This window comes from Pongo pygmaeus, chromosome 19 (genome assembly GCF_028885625.2).
Source record: "Pongo pygmaeus isolate AG05252 chromosome 19, NHGRI_mPonPyg2-v2.0_pri, whole genome shotgun sequence".
Classification (NCBI taxonomy): domain Eukaryota; kingdom Metazoa; phylum Chordata; class Mammalia; order Primates; family Hominidae; genus Pongo; species Pongo pygmaeus.
The window spans coordinates 94,379,395-94,396,834 of NC_072392.2; the positions used below are offsets into that span (position 1 = coordinate 94,379,395).

Below are 17,440 nucleotides of genomic sequence, written 5' to 3' on the forward strand. Positions count from 1 at the left end.
CGGGCGCCTGTAGTCCCAGCTACTCGGGAGCCTGAGGCAAGAGAATGGCGTGAACCCGGGAGGCAGAGCTTGCAGTGAGCTGAGATCACGCCACTGTACTCCAGCCTGGGCACAGAGTGAGACTCTATCTCAAAACAACAACAAAAACAGCAACAAAACAAAACAAACAAGCAAACAAAAAAACCCAGAAGTGCCCTTGTTTTAAGGAAATACATACTGAAGTATTTAGTGGTATGGGGAGTCAGGTCTTCAACGTTCTGTCAAATGGTGCAAAACATATTTTGGTTGGGATTACATTGAACCCGGAAATAAATACGAGGTAAATGGGCTGGGTGAGGTGGCTCACCCCTGTAATCCCAGAACTTTGGGAGGCTGAGGTGGGTGGATCACTTGAGGTCAGGAGTTTGAGATCAGCCTGGCCAACATGGTGAAACCCCATCTCCACTAAAACTACAAAAATTAGCCGGGCATGGCGGTGGGCGCCTGTAGTCCCAGCTACTCGGGAGGCTGAGGCAAGAGAATCGCTTGAACCCGGTGGGGCGGGGCGCACAGGTTGCAGTGAGCTGAGATCGCGCCACTGCACTCCAGTATGGGCGACAGAGCGAGACGACTCAAAAAAAGAAAAAAAAAAAAAAGAGGTAAATGAACATCTTTTTACGAAAAAGCCACCCCACTGAGGGGCAAGGCAGGGTTGAATAGGAGTGAGGGGCTCCTAGCCCACACTCTCGCCACTCCCCAGCTTGGCCTGCTGAAAGAGTCACGCCCTCTCCAGGGCCCCCTCTCGGTTTTGCTGCACATTGGAAACATCTGGGGACCTTACAAATGCTGATGCCTGGGTCCCACCCTGGAAATTCTGGTCTAATTGGTCCAGGGTGCAGCCCAGCAGTGGGATTTTTCAGGAGCCTCCAGGTGACTGTCAAGCTGGGGCAAACCTCGATCTGCTTCTCAGGCCTGGTGCTCCCCCAGCGGGGGGGTCCTGCCTGCCCCAGACATTGCCCCTCTTCCCCCCAGCACAGGCCTGGGGCACACAGCTACACGCCCCGCCTGTCAGTCCAAAGCTGGAGGCTGATCCTGTGGGGAAAAGGCTGGAGCCCAGCTTGTTCCCCCAATGCTGGGGTCCATGGAGAGGAAGGGGGCGGACAGTGGGGAAAAGGAGAGGGGAGTTGCTTGCAGGGTGAAGGGAATTGGGGTAGCCCTCAGCCTGCCTTCCTGGACCCTGCAGGCTGCGTGCCCTCCTGCAGTATTTAGAATAATTAGCAAGTGAAAGCAGCCGGTTAGCAGGGGAATGCCAGGTTGGCCTAGAGCCAACCCCGAGGACGGAGAAAGAAAGGGGCTTTGGGAGAAAGGGGTCCGTGGAGGCTGGGCAGGAATGCTTGGGACGTTGCCTGTTTGTGCCCCTGTGTGTGTGCGCCCGTGTGCGAGGAAGTGGCTCTCTGGAGGCGTCGTGCACCCATGAGGGTGTATATGTGGCGGGGACTGAGTTGGGAGGTGGCTCCCGGGCAAAGCAAGGGGGAGGGGATTGAAAGGTGCTGGCTGAGTGTCACCTAGACACAAATTTCCCATGCCTCAGTTTCCCCATCAGAACTCCGGTAGTCTGGCTCCTGCCAATGTAGGTGGGAGGGGTGGGTCTGAGCTCACTCCCTTCCCTGGTGGCCTTCCTCCTGTCCAAACCTGCGTTGGGCCAGGTTGTGTGGGAAGTGGGGGCCCTGGGGCTGGGTCCCTCCAGGAGAGGACCAAGGGAGGGAGGTGCTGGAGACTGGCCCAGGCCGGGGATGGCTGACTGGGGCAGGCGGGCCTGGGCAGGCCCTCGCAGTGGGGGACAGCAGGGGCCGAGCCCGGGGCACACTTAGCCTTTGAGATTCCCTGGGTCTGGGGGCGGGGGCCACTCCTCCTCCCTTTGTCTCCTGATCCCCCAGAGCTGTGGGCCCCAGTCTCCCCATTGCACAGATGGAGGCACTGAGGCCTAGGCTGCAGGGGACATCCGAGAGCCACCCCTCAGCCCCTTCCTCCCTGTGGATGCTGAGGTCGTGGGGAGTTGGTTAGCGCTCTTTGCAGGCCCTAAGTGCCCCCGCATCTTCCTCTCAGCCATCCCTCACTCCAGTAAAGAGAAGCGCTGCCCCTCCAGAACACTGAGCCCTCACCTGTTCCCAGAGAAAGTTTTGAGCAGGTCCATATTTAGATTTTTAAAAATTTTATTTTTAAAAACTTTTCATTGTAAATAACTTTCATGAAAAAGGTTAAATTGCCCCACGGGGCAGGAGGGTGGATGTGGGACACAGCCCAGGGAGTCCGGGTGGAGCAAGGCACGCCCCACGCCCCCGAGGAGTGCAGGCAGGGGCGTGGGGTACCCCGCCTCTTGGTCCCAGTAGTTCCAGCAAGCTCGGCATCCCTCCCAGTTAAGCCTCAGCTACAGCTACACTTACTACATTAGTCTGTCTGTCCTGCCCCCTACAGCTTGGCTGCCCCGGCCCCCAAACCGCCAAACCCAAACTTCCAGCTGCTCTCAGCCTCAAGTCGGGCTTAAAGATTAGGGATTTACGTCCCCTCCCCGTCCCCTAGGGATGGGGCCAGGCAAAGACCCCAGAGGCCTTAGAGAGGATCTCCTTGCTCCACCCTGTGCCGCCACCTCATTTTGGTCTCCTCTCTCTGCCCCCTCCCCCAGTCCATCTTCTGCCCTGCTCCACCTCATCCACTGTCTGCCCCGGCCCCAGGGAGGCTCTGCCGGGAGAAGCCTCCAGGGGGTTAATTTGCTGTCATCTAATTAGCATTTGTTGTACCTGGGGACTCTCTCTGGATAGAGACCTGGGGAAGCAGCGGGGAAGCGGAGGTGCTCTGGGAGGGCCCGGTTCTGTTCCTCCCCAGCCTGACCCGGGCCCCTCCAGGCCTCGGCTCTCATGGTGCAGGGCCCTTTAGCCAGTTTCTGGGGCTGGGAAGACGCGGAGCAATGAAACACTGTGTGTACAAGGCGGGGCTGGGGAGAGGAGGCAGCGATTCTGGTCCTGGGCCCTCGTTTTCAGCCTCCTGGGCTTGAATCTGATGGCAGATGGGGCTGGTGGCCATGTGGCCTGTGGGGCCAGCCTTGGAGCCCTGGCCCAGCCCCTGCCTGGGTGGTGGGGTGTCTGTGGATCTGTGTTGGGGGGCAGTTCTAGGCCCTGACTTGGGCACTGTCCAGAGGTGAGGCAGGGCCTGGCCTCTTACAAGAAGGCCCCCACGCTGGCCCAGTCCTGCAGGTCGGAGGCCAGGGTGGCGTCCCCGGCCTCAAACAGGGGCTCTGGGGGCAGGCAGCCACTGCCGCTCTCATCCCAGGGGTGTTGCAGGAAGGATGTGGCCAGGAAGGTCTCATCGAAGTCCAGGCTGTCGGCAGCCTGCTCCACCGAAGGCCCCCAGGTGGCGGGGCAGTCGATGTGGCGGCCGTGGATGGTGAGGTCCACGTCCACGTGTGAGGCGGGGCTCAGAGGCGGGCTCAGCTCCAGGGCCTCCAGCGCACCCAGCTCCCCGCCCAGAGTGCCGGCGTCGAAGATGGCCTCCCAGTCAAAGTTGCCTTTGAGGGGTTCCAGCTCACCCTGCTCCTCCGGGGTGGGCAGCAGGGTGCTGGGGGGCCGCGGGACCTTGGCCACCCGCTTGGGCAGCGGCTGTTTGCGCTTATGCCCCAGCCTGCCCTCGCCTGCACCCCAGCCCGCCTCCCCGGTGGCCTCCTCGAACTCCCGCAGCAGCTGCTGGGCCTCGGTGTTCACCGTCAGAGGCCCGGCCCGGGGGACAGTGCTGGGCTCCTGCGCGGCCTGGCGGGCAAAAGCTGGGTGGATGTGGACAGGCGGCAGTCGCCGCTTCTTGAAAGCCCCGCTCAGTAACCGCTCCGCGTACTGGGGGTCAATGCGCCAGAAGCCCCCCTTGCCTGGTTCGTCCTTCTCCCGAGGCACTTTGATGAAGCACTTGTTCAGAGACAGGTTGTGGCGGATTGAATTCTGGGTGCAGGGAGAGAGTGAGAGAGAGAGGAACCGCTGGGTCAGTGGGTACAGGGAGATGAAGTGGCACCTGGCGCTGCTGCGCACCCCCCATCTTTTCTCTGGCAGGGGAGAGGAGGGGGGGACAGACACACTGGTCTGCCCAGGCGGCTGCAGCTCTGGGACACCAGCCACAGGGCACTGGGAGCCCGGAGTGCTGTCGGGGGCTTTTGTTCCCTGTTGCTGGGATATCTGCCTGCTCAGTCATCCGAGCTCTGAGCCGCAGGGTGGCTCTCGGTGCCACCCCCGTCGCCTGCCCTCCCTCCCTCACCCTGCCGCTGACAGCCTCTGGCCAAAGCCCTCAGCTCCCCCAGGGCCTGGACCACCATCTCCCTTTGCCTGGGCCTGGCTGGCCCTGTCTGTGAGTGAGTGGGTCCAGGGAGGGGGCTGGGCAGCCGAGAATGGAGAGAGAGGGGGAGAGAGAGAGAGAGAGAGAGAGAAAGAGAGAGAGAGAGCGTGCGCAGGGATGAGAGGTGGGGGATCTGATGACTTTCCTTGTTTGTTGAGCCGGCTGCTGGCCTGGGCCTTCACCCCCCACGGCCCCCTCCCCCAACTCCAGGCTCAGTTGATTATTACCCAGCCAAGAGCTAGCAACATAGCACTCATTCCTGGGGACCGTTTCTCGAAGCCCAGCTGCACAGGCTTAGGGTAGGGTGGGGCTGAGGGTCTCTGCTTTTTCGGTGCAGCTACAAATGACACTGCTCTAGGGTCAGGGGCATTGGAAATGGCTTGGGACTGTGGTCCTGTGGCCTGCCCGCTTTGGGTGCTTCAGGGAAGAGTCTGGGCATCCTTGGGGGGGGGGGCTCTGCCTCCAACTAGCCGTTGATGGTGATGGCTGAAGACTCTTAGGGCACTGCCTACCCAGCCTCAAATCCACCATCCTCCTGCCTTGTCCATTCTTAGGTGCTTAATCTTGTCCAAAGCCTGCTGGGGGACAGGGGTCCTGGGCTGGGACGGCAGGGCAGGTGGGTGGATAATGCCCGGCAGCAAGGCTGGGATGTTTACATGGTGGCCTGGGCCCCTTGGCTGCTCAGCGCCTGGTTCCAGAGACGTGGAACATGAAGCCAGTGTGGGTAGGCAGAGCCCCAGTGGAAGGCACCTGGCTCAGGTAATTGTCCCCCCAGGGAGGTTGGCTGACAGCGGGGGTTGGAGGTAGGAAACTGAGCAGAGGTTGAGGTGGGGGCTGGGACAGCAGCTTTAGGAAGGCCCCTTACCCCCTCCACCCTCCATTGGGACACACCTGGCCCTCACATGCTACCCCTTCCATTCCACCCTCCCCAAGCCAACTGCAAAAGGGCAGGACGTAGAGGCTGGCAGGGAGGCCACGTTCCAGTTTCCGTTTCTGACTCCCGGCCCCGACAAACCATCCCGGGGCAGGGCAGTGTCTAGGAATTCTAGGACTTGGGACAAGAATGTGCCTTCAGTTCATCGCTCTCCCCAAGGAGACTCTGTCCACGCAGAGTCTAGCCCTGGTCTTTGGCCTGGGCCTGCTGGATGAATGGCAGGTTATTTCCCCTTGAATCTCAGCCTCTGCACCCCTAAAGCCCTCCACCTCTGGACATTCTCCCTTCTCTCTCTCTCTCTGGAAGTCAAAGGAGGGGCAGTTGCGAGAACTGGGCTCCTTTGCAGGGCTCCCTTCTGGGGCCCTGGCCGCACCGAGCCTACTTGGCCTGCAGATTTGGGATATGAATCCAGTGCGGCGTGGGGAGCGAGGAGGGAATGGGGAGGGAGCGGCCGCCGCCCGTGCCTCCTCTACCTGCCAGGTGGGATCTGCGTGGCGGAAGTAGCAGAAGTTGTCCGTGATCCACTTGTAGATGGCCGACAGGGTGATCTTGGTGGCCTTGCTGGCCTGCATGGCCATGCAGATGAGCGTGGCATACGAGTAGGGAGGCTTCACGTGCGGGTTGGTGGCGTAGTCCACGTCGTCGGGGGGCGGGGCCTGCAGCCCCGGGGGCGCGCTCCGCGACGTGCACGACGACGTGGGCTTGCCCGGCGTGTGTGGCTGCCCCAGGCAGGCGGGGTCGGCCGCCAGGGGGGACCCGGGCGCCGCTGAACCTGGCACCTGGTGGTAGCCGTGGGGGTCGGTGCCCCCCGGGGGCAGGGCGGGGGCCTTGGCGTTGAGAATGGAGAATTCCTGCAGCCACTGCAGGCTGGTCAGGCTGTCATCCAGGGCGTCGGACTCCTCCAGGCCGCCCTCCGGCCCGGCCTCCTCCGCCGGCCCGGCTCCCGAGAGGCGCAGCCAGCTCTCCGCCATGTCTGCGGGGACTCTCCGAAGGGGCGGTCAGCATCCACGGGCTGAGCCGGGGGTGGCCCGCCGCGCTCTCTGGCCCGCTGAGTCCCGCAGCTCCAGTTACACGGCCTCCCGGACGCGCGCTTCCATCTCGCGACCCCGGGGGCGCCTCCTCCGAATAAGTATGTGGTGCCTGCGAGGACCACGGTGGGAGCTGAGCACTACCCCACCCCCGAGGGGACAGTGTGTGTACGGGGACGCCTCCTTTAACATCATCCCTGCAGCTGGGGAGGATCTTTTAGTGCCGAGGTCTGGGAAACAGAAGCAAGGCCCTGGGGTCCCACCCCCACCAGATCCGCCTCCCTCTTCCTTTCCTCTTCGAGGTTTTATTAGCCAAATAAAGGAAGAGGGTAGGGGCATCCGAGGCTATCCTTTTCTCCCGAAGAGCAGGAAATCAGGACCCCCTTCCTCCTCGCAACAAATGGAAATGGGGCGAGAAGTTTGGGAGGGCAGTACGACGGGGCGGGGGCGGGGGCGGTGGAGGTCCTCTGATCGTTGAAAAGGAATATTATGATAGGGGATCATTGGGAAGGAAGGGGACGGAACAGTAATGGGGGGCAGGAGGCGAGTTTCCCCCAGACTTCTCCGTTGTCAGTCTCTGGGCCCACCACTTCCGTCAAGGACGAATGAGAGAGCGGGTTGGTACCGTCGCCCACCCTTCCCCCTGGCCTGCAGCCCTCCCCATCCCTTACCTGGCTCAGAGCGCAGCCCGGGCCAGAGGAAGGTTCTGGAAGAAGTTGCTCCCACCCCCTGCGGCTCTCTGCCCCCAGCTCGGGGGCCCTGCCAGCGCCTCTTGCCGCCCCCCCGCCCGACGGCGCTTCTCTGAGCTACCGCGGCCCCGGGACCGGCATTAAGTAGCCGCTCCAAAGGCTTCTCCTGCTGCCATGGCGACGCTCCGCCCCCATAAACAGCTTCCGCCACTGCCATTGGCCAGCACGTCTCCAAGGAGACCGCGGGCACTTGCCACTCTCTCTGGCGGCAACTCTCTTCGAACCCCCTCCTTCTGCCGCCCTCTCCCGCGCCACCCAACCCCCTACCCGCCGCTACGTCCCGGCTCGGCTCATTCCCGCCCGAGGGCCCCGCGCTGGGGTCGGAGAAGCGCGCGGCCCGCGGCACCGGGAACCGCTATGGATCCGTTCGTTCTGGGGAACCACGACTCTCGCCCCCACCCCCTTCCTGTCCCGTACGCTTTGAGGCGTCGACTGCTCCTGGGACCGAGCCTGGGGTTGGGGGGCTAAGGCTGGGAGCGGGCTCAGGCTCGGGAACCGTATCCTTGAGGTTTTCTTTCCTCTCCGCTACGAGTGGCACTTTCTCATGTTTCTGCAGCCTTTCCCTCTCCCCCGACTCTTATGGTCTTTCTCTGGTGTCCCAGGCAGGTCTGACTTTCCGATGCCACCTGCCGCTTACATCCACAGAGGCGGCAGACACACCAAGGGGGTAGGGTAATCCAGTGTGTCCCAGTAAGCAGCTCCTTCCCCACCCGTATCCTCGAGGTTCCAGGAAGCTGACATTCCAGAGGCTTCTGCAGAAGCGCACTCACTCCTCTGGAGACAGCTGATGAAGCAGAGCCCGTGGGTAAAACTCTGAAGTCATGGACTTGTCAAATTCTCCTAGCGGGGTCATTTGCCCGATTAATTTCACCAACCTTTAAGTGACAGGGATTAAGAATAGAGGAACTCTGGGGACTGTGTGCCTCCCTCCTGTCACCAGCTTTCCTGCTCTTTAATTAATTATTGAGGAGCTGCAGGGTTGGACGTTCTCCGGTTTAAGGCGGCTGCAGAGGCAGTGGTGGGGGCTGGGTTGCTTACCCCGCCTCTGCCCAGGAGCTGGAGAGCTGGGGTCGGGGAGCCTGGTGCCCAGACCATGAAGAAGGCCCGGCTATGGCGCATCACTCCCCCACCAGCATGCCTTTCTCTAGCCCTTGCCTCTCCCACTCCTCCAACTCCAGATCCTCTTGAGTAAAAATATTAAAGAGTGCTGGCTAAAGTCAGAAACTTTCACAGATAAGCTCACTTTGCAGTTAGCTCTCCTTCCCTTGTAAACAGTTTTATTCATTTTTAAGAATCATGCAGCAATCCATAAATATTGCATTCTTGATGTCCCCACTGTAGTGTGACCACAAGTGTACTCCAGGGAGAGGGGTACACAGATGGCACAAGCAGTATACACATGCACACACCAGGTGTGCAGATCAAAGCAAAGTGAGCGACCAGCGTGCTAAACTCCAGGTGGGCAGGACCCTAACTCCCAGGTGAGCCGGCTTAGAGTGTGGTGGTCTGTGCCCAGGAGATGCCTCAGTGGGTGTAGAAATTCTGGTGGGATGGAGCTGGGCAGAAGGAAAAAAGGGCTCTGTGAGGAAGCCAGGATCACACCACCTGAAGGCAATAGGGAGAGCACAGGCCTAGTGCAGCAGGAAGGAGCCCTGGGTCTCCATAGTTAGGCTGTGCCCTGTGGGAGAAGCCAGGCCCCACCTCTTCTCTTTGGGTGAACTGTTGACGTGACTATGTGACTGTCTCCAGATGAAGGACTAGGGCAAAAGGGTTGGCCACTGACCTGTCCTCATCAGGCTGACTGAGGACCACTCCTTGGATGGAGTATTTCTGTGGGCCAGAGAGCTAAACAACAGCCAAGAGAAGGCAGGGGGAGGGAGGAAGAGGAGAAATAGTAACCGAGAAACAAAGGACATTTCTAACCTAGGTATGCCTTGGACATGGGACTGAGGCCTTGAGGAATCTTTCCGTGCTTCTCCCTAGGAGAGGACTGAGCACCTGCTTCGAGGAAGGACAGGGATCCTCAGGAAGGGGGTCCTGGCCACTGTGGCTACTGTTTACCTGAATCTCCTTCATCTCAGCTCCTTCCTCCCTCCTCCCAGGTAACACCACACTGTGAATACTACCTGCAGGGGACAGGACAGGAGGTGGTCTGTGTGCCACCACCCCAGGGTAAGGGAAGCTCCCTGTCGCCTGCTGCTTCTGGGCTCATATTTCAGGGAAATCAGGAAGTGGGGTTATTGCTCAGCTTATGCATCTTAACTATGAAAGGGGCGGGAAGAATGTAGGGGGAAGGAAAGAACATTAGGTGGGGCCTGAAATGGTAAAGCCTACTGCAGTATTTCAGAGAGGGTGGATGATGGGCTCCCCTCCATCAGGGCAGGATGTGAGCCACAACCACTAGGCAGTGAGACGGTCACTGCACTCCTGGCCTCTGCAGCCACACAGAAGCGAAGGACCCCCTGGGCACCAGGCTCTTTTTGAGGCTATCTGCCTTGGAAACAGCCTTGAAATTTTTTTTTTTTTTGAGACAGAGTTTCGATCTTTTCGATCTTGTTGCCCAGGCTGGTGTGCAGTGGCGCGATGTGGGCTCACAGCAACCTCTACCTCCTGAGTTCAAGCGATTCTCCTGCCTCAGCCTCCGGAGTAGCTGGGATTACAGGCGTGTGCCACCACGCCCAGCTAATTTTGTATTTTTAGTAGAGAAGGGATTTCTCCATGTTGTTCAGGCTGGTCTCAAACTCCCGACCTTAGGTGATCTGCCCGCCTTGGCCTCCCAAAGTGCTGGGATTACAGGCATGAGCCACCGTGCCTGGCCGAAAAGCTTTTAGGGTAACAATTCCAAACCCTAACACAAGTCCACCACAATGGGCATAGCCTATAAGGCTCTCCCACATTTCAACCTCACAAATAACAGTTGTTTCTAGCTTTGCTTTCCAAATAATCTCATGCCCTACTAAACAACCACCTTTTCCAAAGGCCAGCAGACAACACGTCTAAGAGCCACATGGAAGCCACTGATGACACACACGCTAAGGAAGGCGGAGCAGCCACCACCTCACAGTCCAGCCATGCTGTTTCAGCTCTTGCATTTGTGCCCTTGCACTGGACCGGGGCAGGGAGGGCACATGAACAGAACACTGTTCCTGAACTGCCAATCAGCATGTGACTGGCTCCATCTCCCCCTTCAGTAATTAGGTTCAGCAGCTCTGGAAGGCAAGGGAGGAACACATGGAGGATAGGGAGGGCCCTTGAGGTGAAGGCCCTGAGCCCTGATTCCAACCTCTGCTCCCAGCGCACTGCTGCTGGCCACATGCTGCTGCCTGAACTTAGCTCAAGGCTCTCCACCACTTCCTTTGGGGACCTGGGCACCAAACTGAGAATCACTGGTCCACATTTCTCTCAACCATTAACAAAAGGGGGTAGAGATGGGGGCAACAGGGACAAGAATGACACCTCCCAGGTGAGTGAGGATGAATTATGGTAATATATGACCACTCCTCACCCAGTGCTTGGCACACAGAGGTGGTCAACACTTGTGTTTCTTGAAATGTCACCTTAGGATGGAGTCGCAGGCCTCCCTGAATGCACCTGATCAGGAGAAATGCTCCTTAAGGGAAATCATCTTAACTGGGGGATTCTCAGATTCAAGGGCTCCTTCTTTTTTTTTTTTTTTTTGAGATGGAGTCTCGCTCTGTCGCCCAGGCTGGAGTGCAGTGGCATGATCTCGGCTCACTGCAAGCTCCACCTCCTGGGTTCAGGCCATTCTCCTGCCTCAGCCTCCCGAGTAGCTGGGACTACAGGCGCCTGCAACCACGCCTGGCTAATTTTTTGTATTTTTAGTAGACACGGGGTTTCACCGTGTTAGCCAGGATGGTCTCGATCTCCTGATCTTATGATCCACCCTCCTCGGCCTCCCAAAGTGCTGGGATTACAGGCGTGAGCCACTGCACCCAGCCAAGAGCTCCTTCTTAAGCAGACAGGCACGTGAGGCCCGGAAGATTGGCTCTGCCACCAGAAGGAAGGATTGTTTCCTTCAACCAACCTTTTGGTTGCTACCATTTCTTGTCCTTGAGAAAGGTGCTCCTAGTGCTTGTGGAGGGAAAAGCCACATCGGTGCAGTATGGCTCTCCCTTTTCACAGGAGCGGTCCTCCAGCCCTACCCCAAACTGCAGGTTTCCAATTGGTTATGATGTGCCAGAGACCAGGAAATGCCAGACGGATGTTTGTAACAAAGCTGCCAAAACTCTAAGCCTTCTTGTTCTACCCCCTAAGGAGAAAAAAAGGTGTGTAAGAAATTAGCCCATGGACCCCAAGCTCCACCTGAACATCAAGATACAGTGGGGACATTCCAGAGTCCCTGCAAAGGGTCTCGTGAGCTGCAGTTCATTGAGTGGCTTCAGGTCACAGGGAGAAAGGAGGGCTCCAGTTCCCTCTGAGAGGTGAGGGATTGTGGTTACAGGTTGTAACAGCTGTCACAGGAGGGTGAAAAGTCTCCAGCATCTTGCTGAAGATGCCCAGTAGGCAGCAGCTGAGTGAGGATGGATGGAATGCAGGGCAGGAGGGGAGCCCAAGTGCAGAGGCCGGGGCTCAGACAGCCAAAGGGCCCCACACACAGGGCCTCGTCTCAGAGTCCTCCAGGCTGCTGGATGACAAGCGCCGGCGCTGGGCGTTCCGACTGACGGCATTGTCATCAGCCTGCCAGGCACCTGGGGAAGAGAAAATGAACATTACAGGAGCCAGACCTTTGGCCAAATCCAGATGGTGTCTCCAGCAGGGCAGCCCAGGAGCCGGTACGGAAAGAGCAGGATGCGTGTCACCTGAGACTCCGACGAGGGTGCGAGCTACAGCACTCGTGTGAGAACAGAGAGAAGCAGGTGCTGACAGATGCAGAGCCTGCTCCTGCCCCCTGGGCTAGGTACAGTCACTGCCACTGTGGCTCCCGGACAGGGAGGGACCTGAAAGATGTTCCTTGTTTTGTGAACTTACCCTGGGATCCACTTTTGTATTTTAATTACTTGGTTTTAAAGTTTGCCTATATGTTACAATAGACAGGAAAAGGAAATTGGGCCTCACTGAGCTATTTTCATCGGGGCAGGAAGAGGTGGGGGGAAGTGAGAAGACTGTTCTTCTGGCCGAAGTGTTAATGTTTTCTGTGGGGGCCCCGGTGGGGCAGGAAAGGACTGGCCACCCAGCAGGGTTCCTGGGATGGAAGGCTGCCTGGAGGGAGGATAGTGTGAGGCTCCAGTCCCCGTCACCTGCCGTTTTCCTCTCCTCCTGCACCTACGCAGCTGTTGAGATTTGCTACTAGTTGGTGCCATGGGCCCAGCAGACACCAGCCTGAGAGCCTCGGGGTCCCACAGATACCAGCACTAAACGCATCCTCTCCCCAAATCTGCTGCTTTCCCCACATAAGGAGTGCCAGCGCCTATCTGGAAACCCATTCTTGGTGCTTCTCTTTCCTTTGTGCTCTGGATCCAATCCTCTACAACCTCCTGTGGGCTCACTTCCTAGCTGTGTTGTGACTCCATCTGTAGTCACACTAACCTGGGCTCCACTCCTAGCTTACAATGGTGTGATCTTGGGCACATCAATTTACTGTGGGCCTTGGTTTTCTCATCCATCAGATGGGAGAGGAGTACTGACCTCACAGGCTTGCTGTGAGGACTAGATGAGGGAATGCGAGTGTTGGTGAGTATCTGACTCCTAGAATAGCCTGTGCTCAGGCTCCTCCAGGCCATCTCGCCTCTCCCCTGGCAGTCCTCTTCATCTGCCCACAGATGAGCTCGCTCCCTCCAGTGCCCTCCCTCCAGTGAGGCTAGAGCGCTCCTGCCTTGGGTCTCGGCCGCCTCCACTCTCAGGGCCCCCTGGCTCCCTGGGGTAGGGAAGGCATATCGTCCTCTGGACCCTGTGGGCCTCCCAAGCCATGTCTCCCAGTGCCCTCCCCTCACGAGGCATCTCTGGCCGGGGGAGGCCCAGTGTGCTCCTAAGTGCTCCCTGCAGCCTGACCTACTGCTCCATGCACGCCTCATATGGCAGAAACCGCTAGGTCCTGGAGCTCCTCCATGGGACGAAGCTCCTCCTGGGCAGGGGCCATGACTTCTCCACTGTTGCAGTCCAGAGCCCAGCACAACACCTGACCCATAGGAGGACCTGTTCAGTGGACAAGGCTGACCAACTGTAGAGTGTGGCTGTGAGGTTGAGAGAGGCCACTCACAAGTGTCCAGGGTCAGCCTCAGGCCAGCCCAGGACATGAAACCCTTTAATGGCACGTAGAGTCAGCAGGTATAAATGGCTTATTTCCATCAATGCCTTGGTGTGCTAATTCACCTCAGGCTCTAGTAACAGTCTCTCGTGCTTGACCCCAGGGGAACAGTGAGAACAGGAGAGTCTTGGTCTCTCTCTCACATCCAATCTGAATTTGGGATCTTTACTCCCTGGGGGTGGGTACTGGAGCCTGGGACATGAGTCAAGGTGTTTTTTTTCACCTCTAACGGTGGCACTATGTGTCTAAGTGTGGCAGGATAAATATAAGGCAATATTAATATTGCCTTTAAAGTGAGGAACCCAAAATAAAATGAGCTGTTTGTTCATTTATATAATTTGGTAGATCTCATACCTATTCCTCAATGTTTATGGGGCAGGACTCCGGAGCTGCGGCTGTTCAGTAGGAAAGACCAAAAGCAAATGGTAAACAAGAGAGAAGACACACATGCATGCACAAATAAAAACAGCAGCACCACCACCACCACCACCGCCGCCACCACTAGCAAGCCATGGAATGCTGGGCCAGAGAGGCTGCCCAGAGAGCTGTCCTGACTCTGAATTCACAGGAGTCCTTGCTACAAACTCCAGCCTTCTATACTATAGAAGCCTTAGCTAGGGCAGAACATCAGTTACTTGTGGAAGACTCAAGAATCAGATCTGAACTCTGCTCTCCTGGCCTCTTGGTATGCCCTGTGGTGAGGGAGATCCTGCAGCAAGCGGGGGGCACCTTCCCCTGGCAAGGACCCTGAGGGGCCCAGGGCAAAGCCCTGCTGCTGCTCTCTCCTCAGCCTCATTCCCACAGTAAGCCTGGCTGCGGAAAGTCAGTGTGGGTGCTGAGGGGCCTTCCAGAGCAGGTGCCGCCATTTTGTCTGGCTGAATCCAGGCCCCTCCAGCCAAAAAATGGAGCATAGAGATTTAAAATCCTTAGAGGGAAATGGATAAACGTGCTTTCCGTTCATGTCTCGGTTTTTGGGATATCAAAAATGGGAGTATGAAGAGACCTCTAGAGGTAGATTTTGGGAGTACATTCAGGAAAATTTCACAAGCCCCTTTCCTGCCTCTACGAAGCCACTTATTAAATATAAGGACTGTAATAGTTCAACTGTCTTTGTAGAGTTGCTCTCCAGGGGAAGGAGAAACTTAGTTTGAAATTTTCCTTAGTGCCCACAAAGTGCAAGTAGCATCTTAGTCTTGGGTTTTGAGGCCTCTCAAAAAGAGGAGAGAATTCAATTTCAGGTGTCCACAAACCTTTTTAGATTTCACTGGATATGCTCATTCCAGTGGAATGCAGTCATTTAAAAATCATATTGGTATTTCCACTAAAAAGACCCAAATTATCTTTGCCTTTTTTTTTTTTTTTTTTTTTGAGACAGTCTTGCTCTGTCGCCCAGGCTGGAGTGCAGTGATGTAACCTCGGCTCACTGCAAGCTCCGCCTCCCAGGTTCGCCTCCAGAGTAGCTGGGACTACAGGCACTCGCCACCACGCCCGGCTAATTTTTTTGTATTTTTGGTAGAGACGAGGTTTCACCATGTTAGCCAGGATGGTCTCGATCTCCTGACCTTGTGATCTGCCCATCTCGGCCTTCCAAAGTGCTGGGATTACAGGTGTGAGCCAACGCACCCGGCGTTTTTTTGTTTTTTGTTTTTAAGATGGAGTCTCACTCCATCTCAGCCTCCCAGGCTGGAGTGCAGTGGTGTGATCTTGACTCATTGCAACCTCCGGTTCCCTGGCTCAATCGATCCTCCTGCCTCAGCCTCTCGAGTTATCTGGGACCACAGGCGTACGCCACCAAGCCTGGCTAATTTTTGCATTTTCTGTAGAGACAGGGTTTCACTGCATTGCCCAGGCTGGTCTCCAGCTCCTGGGCTCAAGTGATCACTGGCCTCAGCCTCTCAAAATGCTGGGATTACAGGCGTGAGCCACTGCGCCTGGCCTATCTTTGCCTTTTTCCATCACTGACTACCCCAGGGCCTTCATCAACTATCACTTGCCAAGATGACTTTCCTGCCACCTGTGTAACAGTCCATCAAACTCCTCGGAGCCACATCTGCTTAGCGTGGTCTCGCGATTCTAGTCTTGCTACCACCTGTCACTCTTCCTTTATTCCTTTCAGAAGCAATCTCAGAACACACCACTCCCCAGTGAAAAACCAAAAATCCACCGTTGGTCTTGGGGCCCAGGAATACCCAGAAGCTTCTTAGGGGGAGAGGGCTAGAATGACAAAAGTGCCTCTAAGCCCCTCACCAGTGTTACCAGAGTGGTGAGGATGGGAACCAACAAGGTTCTCAGTCCTTGCCACCAGCCAGGTCTCCTGGCAGAGCCCGTGAGCAAGGTGCAGGGCACAGGGACAACATGGGATGCACCCTGGGCTCCATTTCCCACTGGCCCTACATGAAGGGAGTGGCACCCGCTTGAAGAGGGAAATAGACTCAAGCAGAGACTAGGTGCATGTGCAGCTGTCCTGACAGGAGAGAGCTGGCCACAGGAGCAACGAGGCGCCAAGACAGCCAGCGGTATCTCAGCCCTAGGATAGAAAGCTGAACTTACAGCTAAGTGTGAAGAGGCCTATTTATTCCACGGGACCTACCAAAGTGGATATTCCTGTCTGTAACCTAGCAGACACTTCCAGAGAGTTCTCCAGCAAATTTGCTACCAGTGTGATGCTAACAGTGGAACCAGAGACACATTTTGCCTAGAGAGATGTGCTTTTCTCTCTCAAGTAAAAAGGGAACCAGAGGTTTTGAGACATCACTTTCACCCAACTACTGACCAAGGATGCCAATTAAAAACAAATCATGGCCGGGCACAGTGGCTAACACCTGTAATCTCAGCACTTTGGGGGGCCGAGGTGGGCGATCACCTGAGGTCAGGAGTTCGAGACCACCCTGACCAACATGGTGAAACCCCGTCTCTGCTAAAAATACAAAAATTAGCTGGGCGTGGTGGCATGCGCCTGTAATCCCAGCTACTCGGGAGGCTGAGGCAGACAAATCACTTGAACCCAGGAGGTGGAGGTTGCAGTGAGCCGAGATCATGCCACTGCACTCCAGGCTGGGCGACAGAGCGAGACTCTGTCTCAAAACAAAAACAAAAACAAAAACAAAAAAACCCAAATCCTTTACATTGTCCTTGCCACAGAAGCATTCCCATTTTTACTGAACATAAATTAATATAGTCTCACACATATTTTTTTTTCTTGGAAAATCTTAGTATATTGAATACAGCCCCTTATCTTGAGGCCTCTAGTGAGGACAGTGCCTATACCTGAGGCCCTCTCCCAAGAGCTATCACAGGCATTTGATTGCATGTCTGGCACAAACTGTGAGCCCACCATAATCTCTAAATAGCTGGCTCCACAAGTCACCCTAAGGAACCCCAGGGCTTCTCTCTTCCTCCCAGTCCTCACTCTCCTCCCGTGATCCCATGGAGTAACTATCAACAAGCAGGTTAGCTGGGGGGAGTCAGGAAGAGGAGGAGTAAGCTCAGTTTCCACTAGCACTGTTGGCTAAAACAACTCCCAGCAGCTCCCTCTGCCAAAAAAATAGGGGTGGGTAAGGGAGTCCCTTGAGGGAGGCAGGAACCTAAATTTCTCTCCTAAAGCCAAGTAAGGGGTTGACCAGGGTAGAGCTGCCTCAGACACGGGGCACAGCTAAGGCAGAGACATCATCTTCACCCAGCTACTGACGGAGGATGCCAATTAAAACCAAATCCTTTCCATAGCCCTTGCCACAGAAGCAGTCCCGCTTTTGTAAAGCAGAAATTAATACAGTCTCACAAATATTTTTTCTCATAAGATCTTAGTACCCTGGATACAGGCCCTTGCCCATGAGGAATGGGAGCCTTGCTCACAGCCCCAAGCGAGCGCCTCCCAGGTGTGTGCGTGCCCAGCAAGCTTGGACAGGGTGAAGCATTGGCAGGGAGGACAGTGCTGGCACGGAGTGAACATGAACTTTCATACCAAGTCTAGAGAACATACATGAGTTTAGAAAATAAACAAACCAGACAGACAGATTTACATTTGGCAAAATGATGTGAAACACAAATGGACAGATGGAAGCTAAGCCAGCAGTGGGAAGGCAGGGAGTGAAGCAGCCCCTGGGCCCCAGCAGCT

The 17,440-nt window shown here is 56.5% G+C and overlaps 2 protein-coding genes across 4 annotated transcripts in view; both read right to left on the reverse strand.

Moving 5' to 3' along the window:
- Window positions 1-2,174: 2,174 nt before the first annotated feature.
- On the reverse strand, window positions 2,175-7,164 carry FOXJ1 (forkhead box J1). Of its 2 annotated transcripts, XM_054457474.2 has the most exons (3): window positions 6,984-7,164; window positions 5,758-6,424; window positions 2,175-3,962 (listed from the first exon to the last, which is right to left on the reverse strand). In XM_054457474.2, the coding sequence occupies exons 2-3, from the start codon at window positions 6,253-6,255 to the stop codon at window positions 3,195-3,197; spliced, it is 1,266 nt and encodes a 421-aa protein (XP_054313449.1). In that variant the 5' UTR covers window positions 6,256-6,424; window positions 6,984-7,164; the 3' UTR covers window positions 2,175-3,194. The 2 variants fall into 2 exon arrangements, with proteins under 2 accessions (XP_054313449.1, XP_063513189.1); XM_063657119.1 differs by lacking the exon at window positions 6,984-7,164 and having other exon boundaries at window positions 5,758-6,600.
- A 1,157-nt stretch (window positions 7,165-8,321) lies between these two features.
- RNF157 (ring finger protein 157) overlaps window positions 8,322-17,440 on the reverse strand; it is a 98,493-nt gene continuing 89,374 nt past the window's right edge. The window contains exons 19-20 of one of the 2 annotated variants that reach the window (XM_054457477.2): window positions 13,681-13,721; window positions 11,667-11,770 (exon numbers count right to left, since the gene is read on the reverse strand). In XM_054457477.2, coding sequence (XP_054313452.1) covers window positions 13,681-13,721 — 41 coding nt within the window. In that variant the 3' untranslated portion in view covers window positions 11,667-11,770. Of the gene's footprint in view, window positions 11,771-13,680; window positions 13,722-17,440 lie in introns of both variants that reach the window. The other variant, XM_054457476.2, reaches the window with a different exon arrangement.

What these genes read in the sequence shown, in the direction of transcription:
- FOXJ1 (XM_054457474.2), bottom strand. Translation starts at nt 6,255, where the DNA reads ATGGCGGAGAGCTGGCTGCGCCTCTCGGGAGCCGGGCCGGCGGAGGAG. An exon ending in ACGCAGATCCCACCTGGCAG is followed by an intron (nt 3,963 to 5,757) that starts GTAGAGGAGGCA and finishes CCCTGCACCCAG; the next exon opens with AATTCAATCCGCCACAACCT.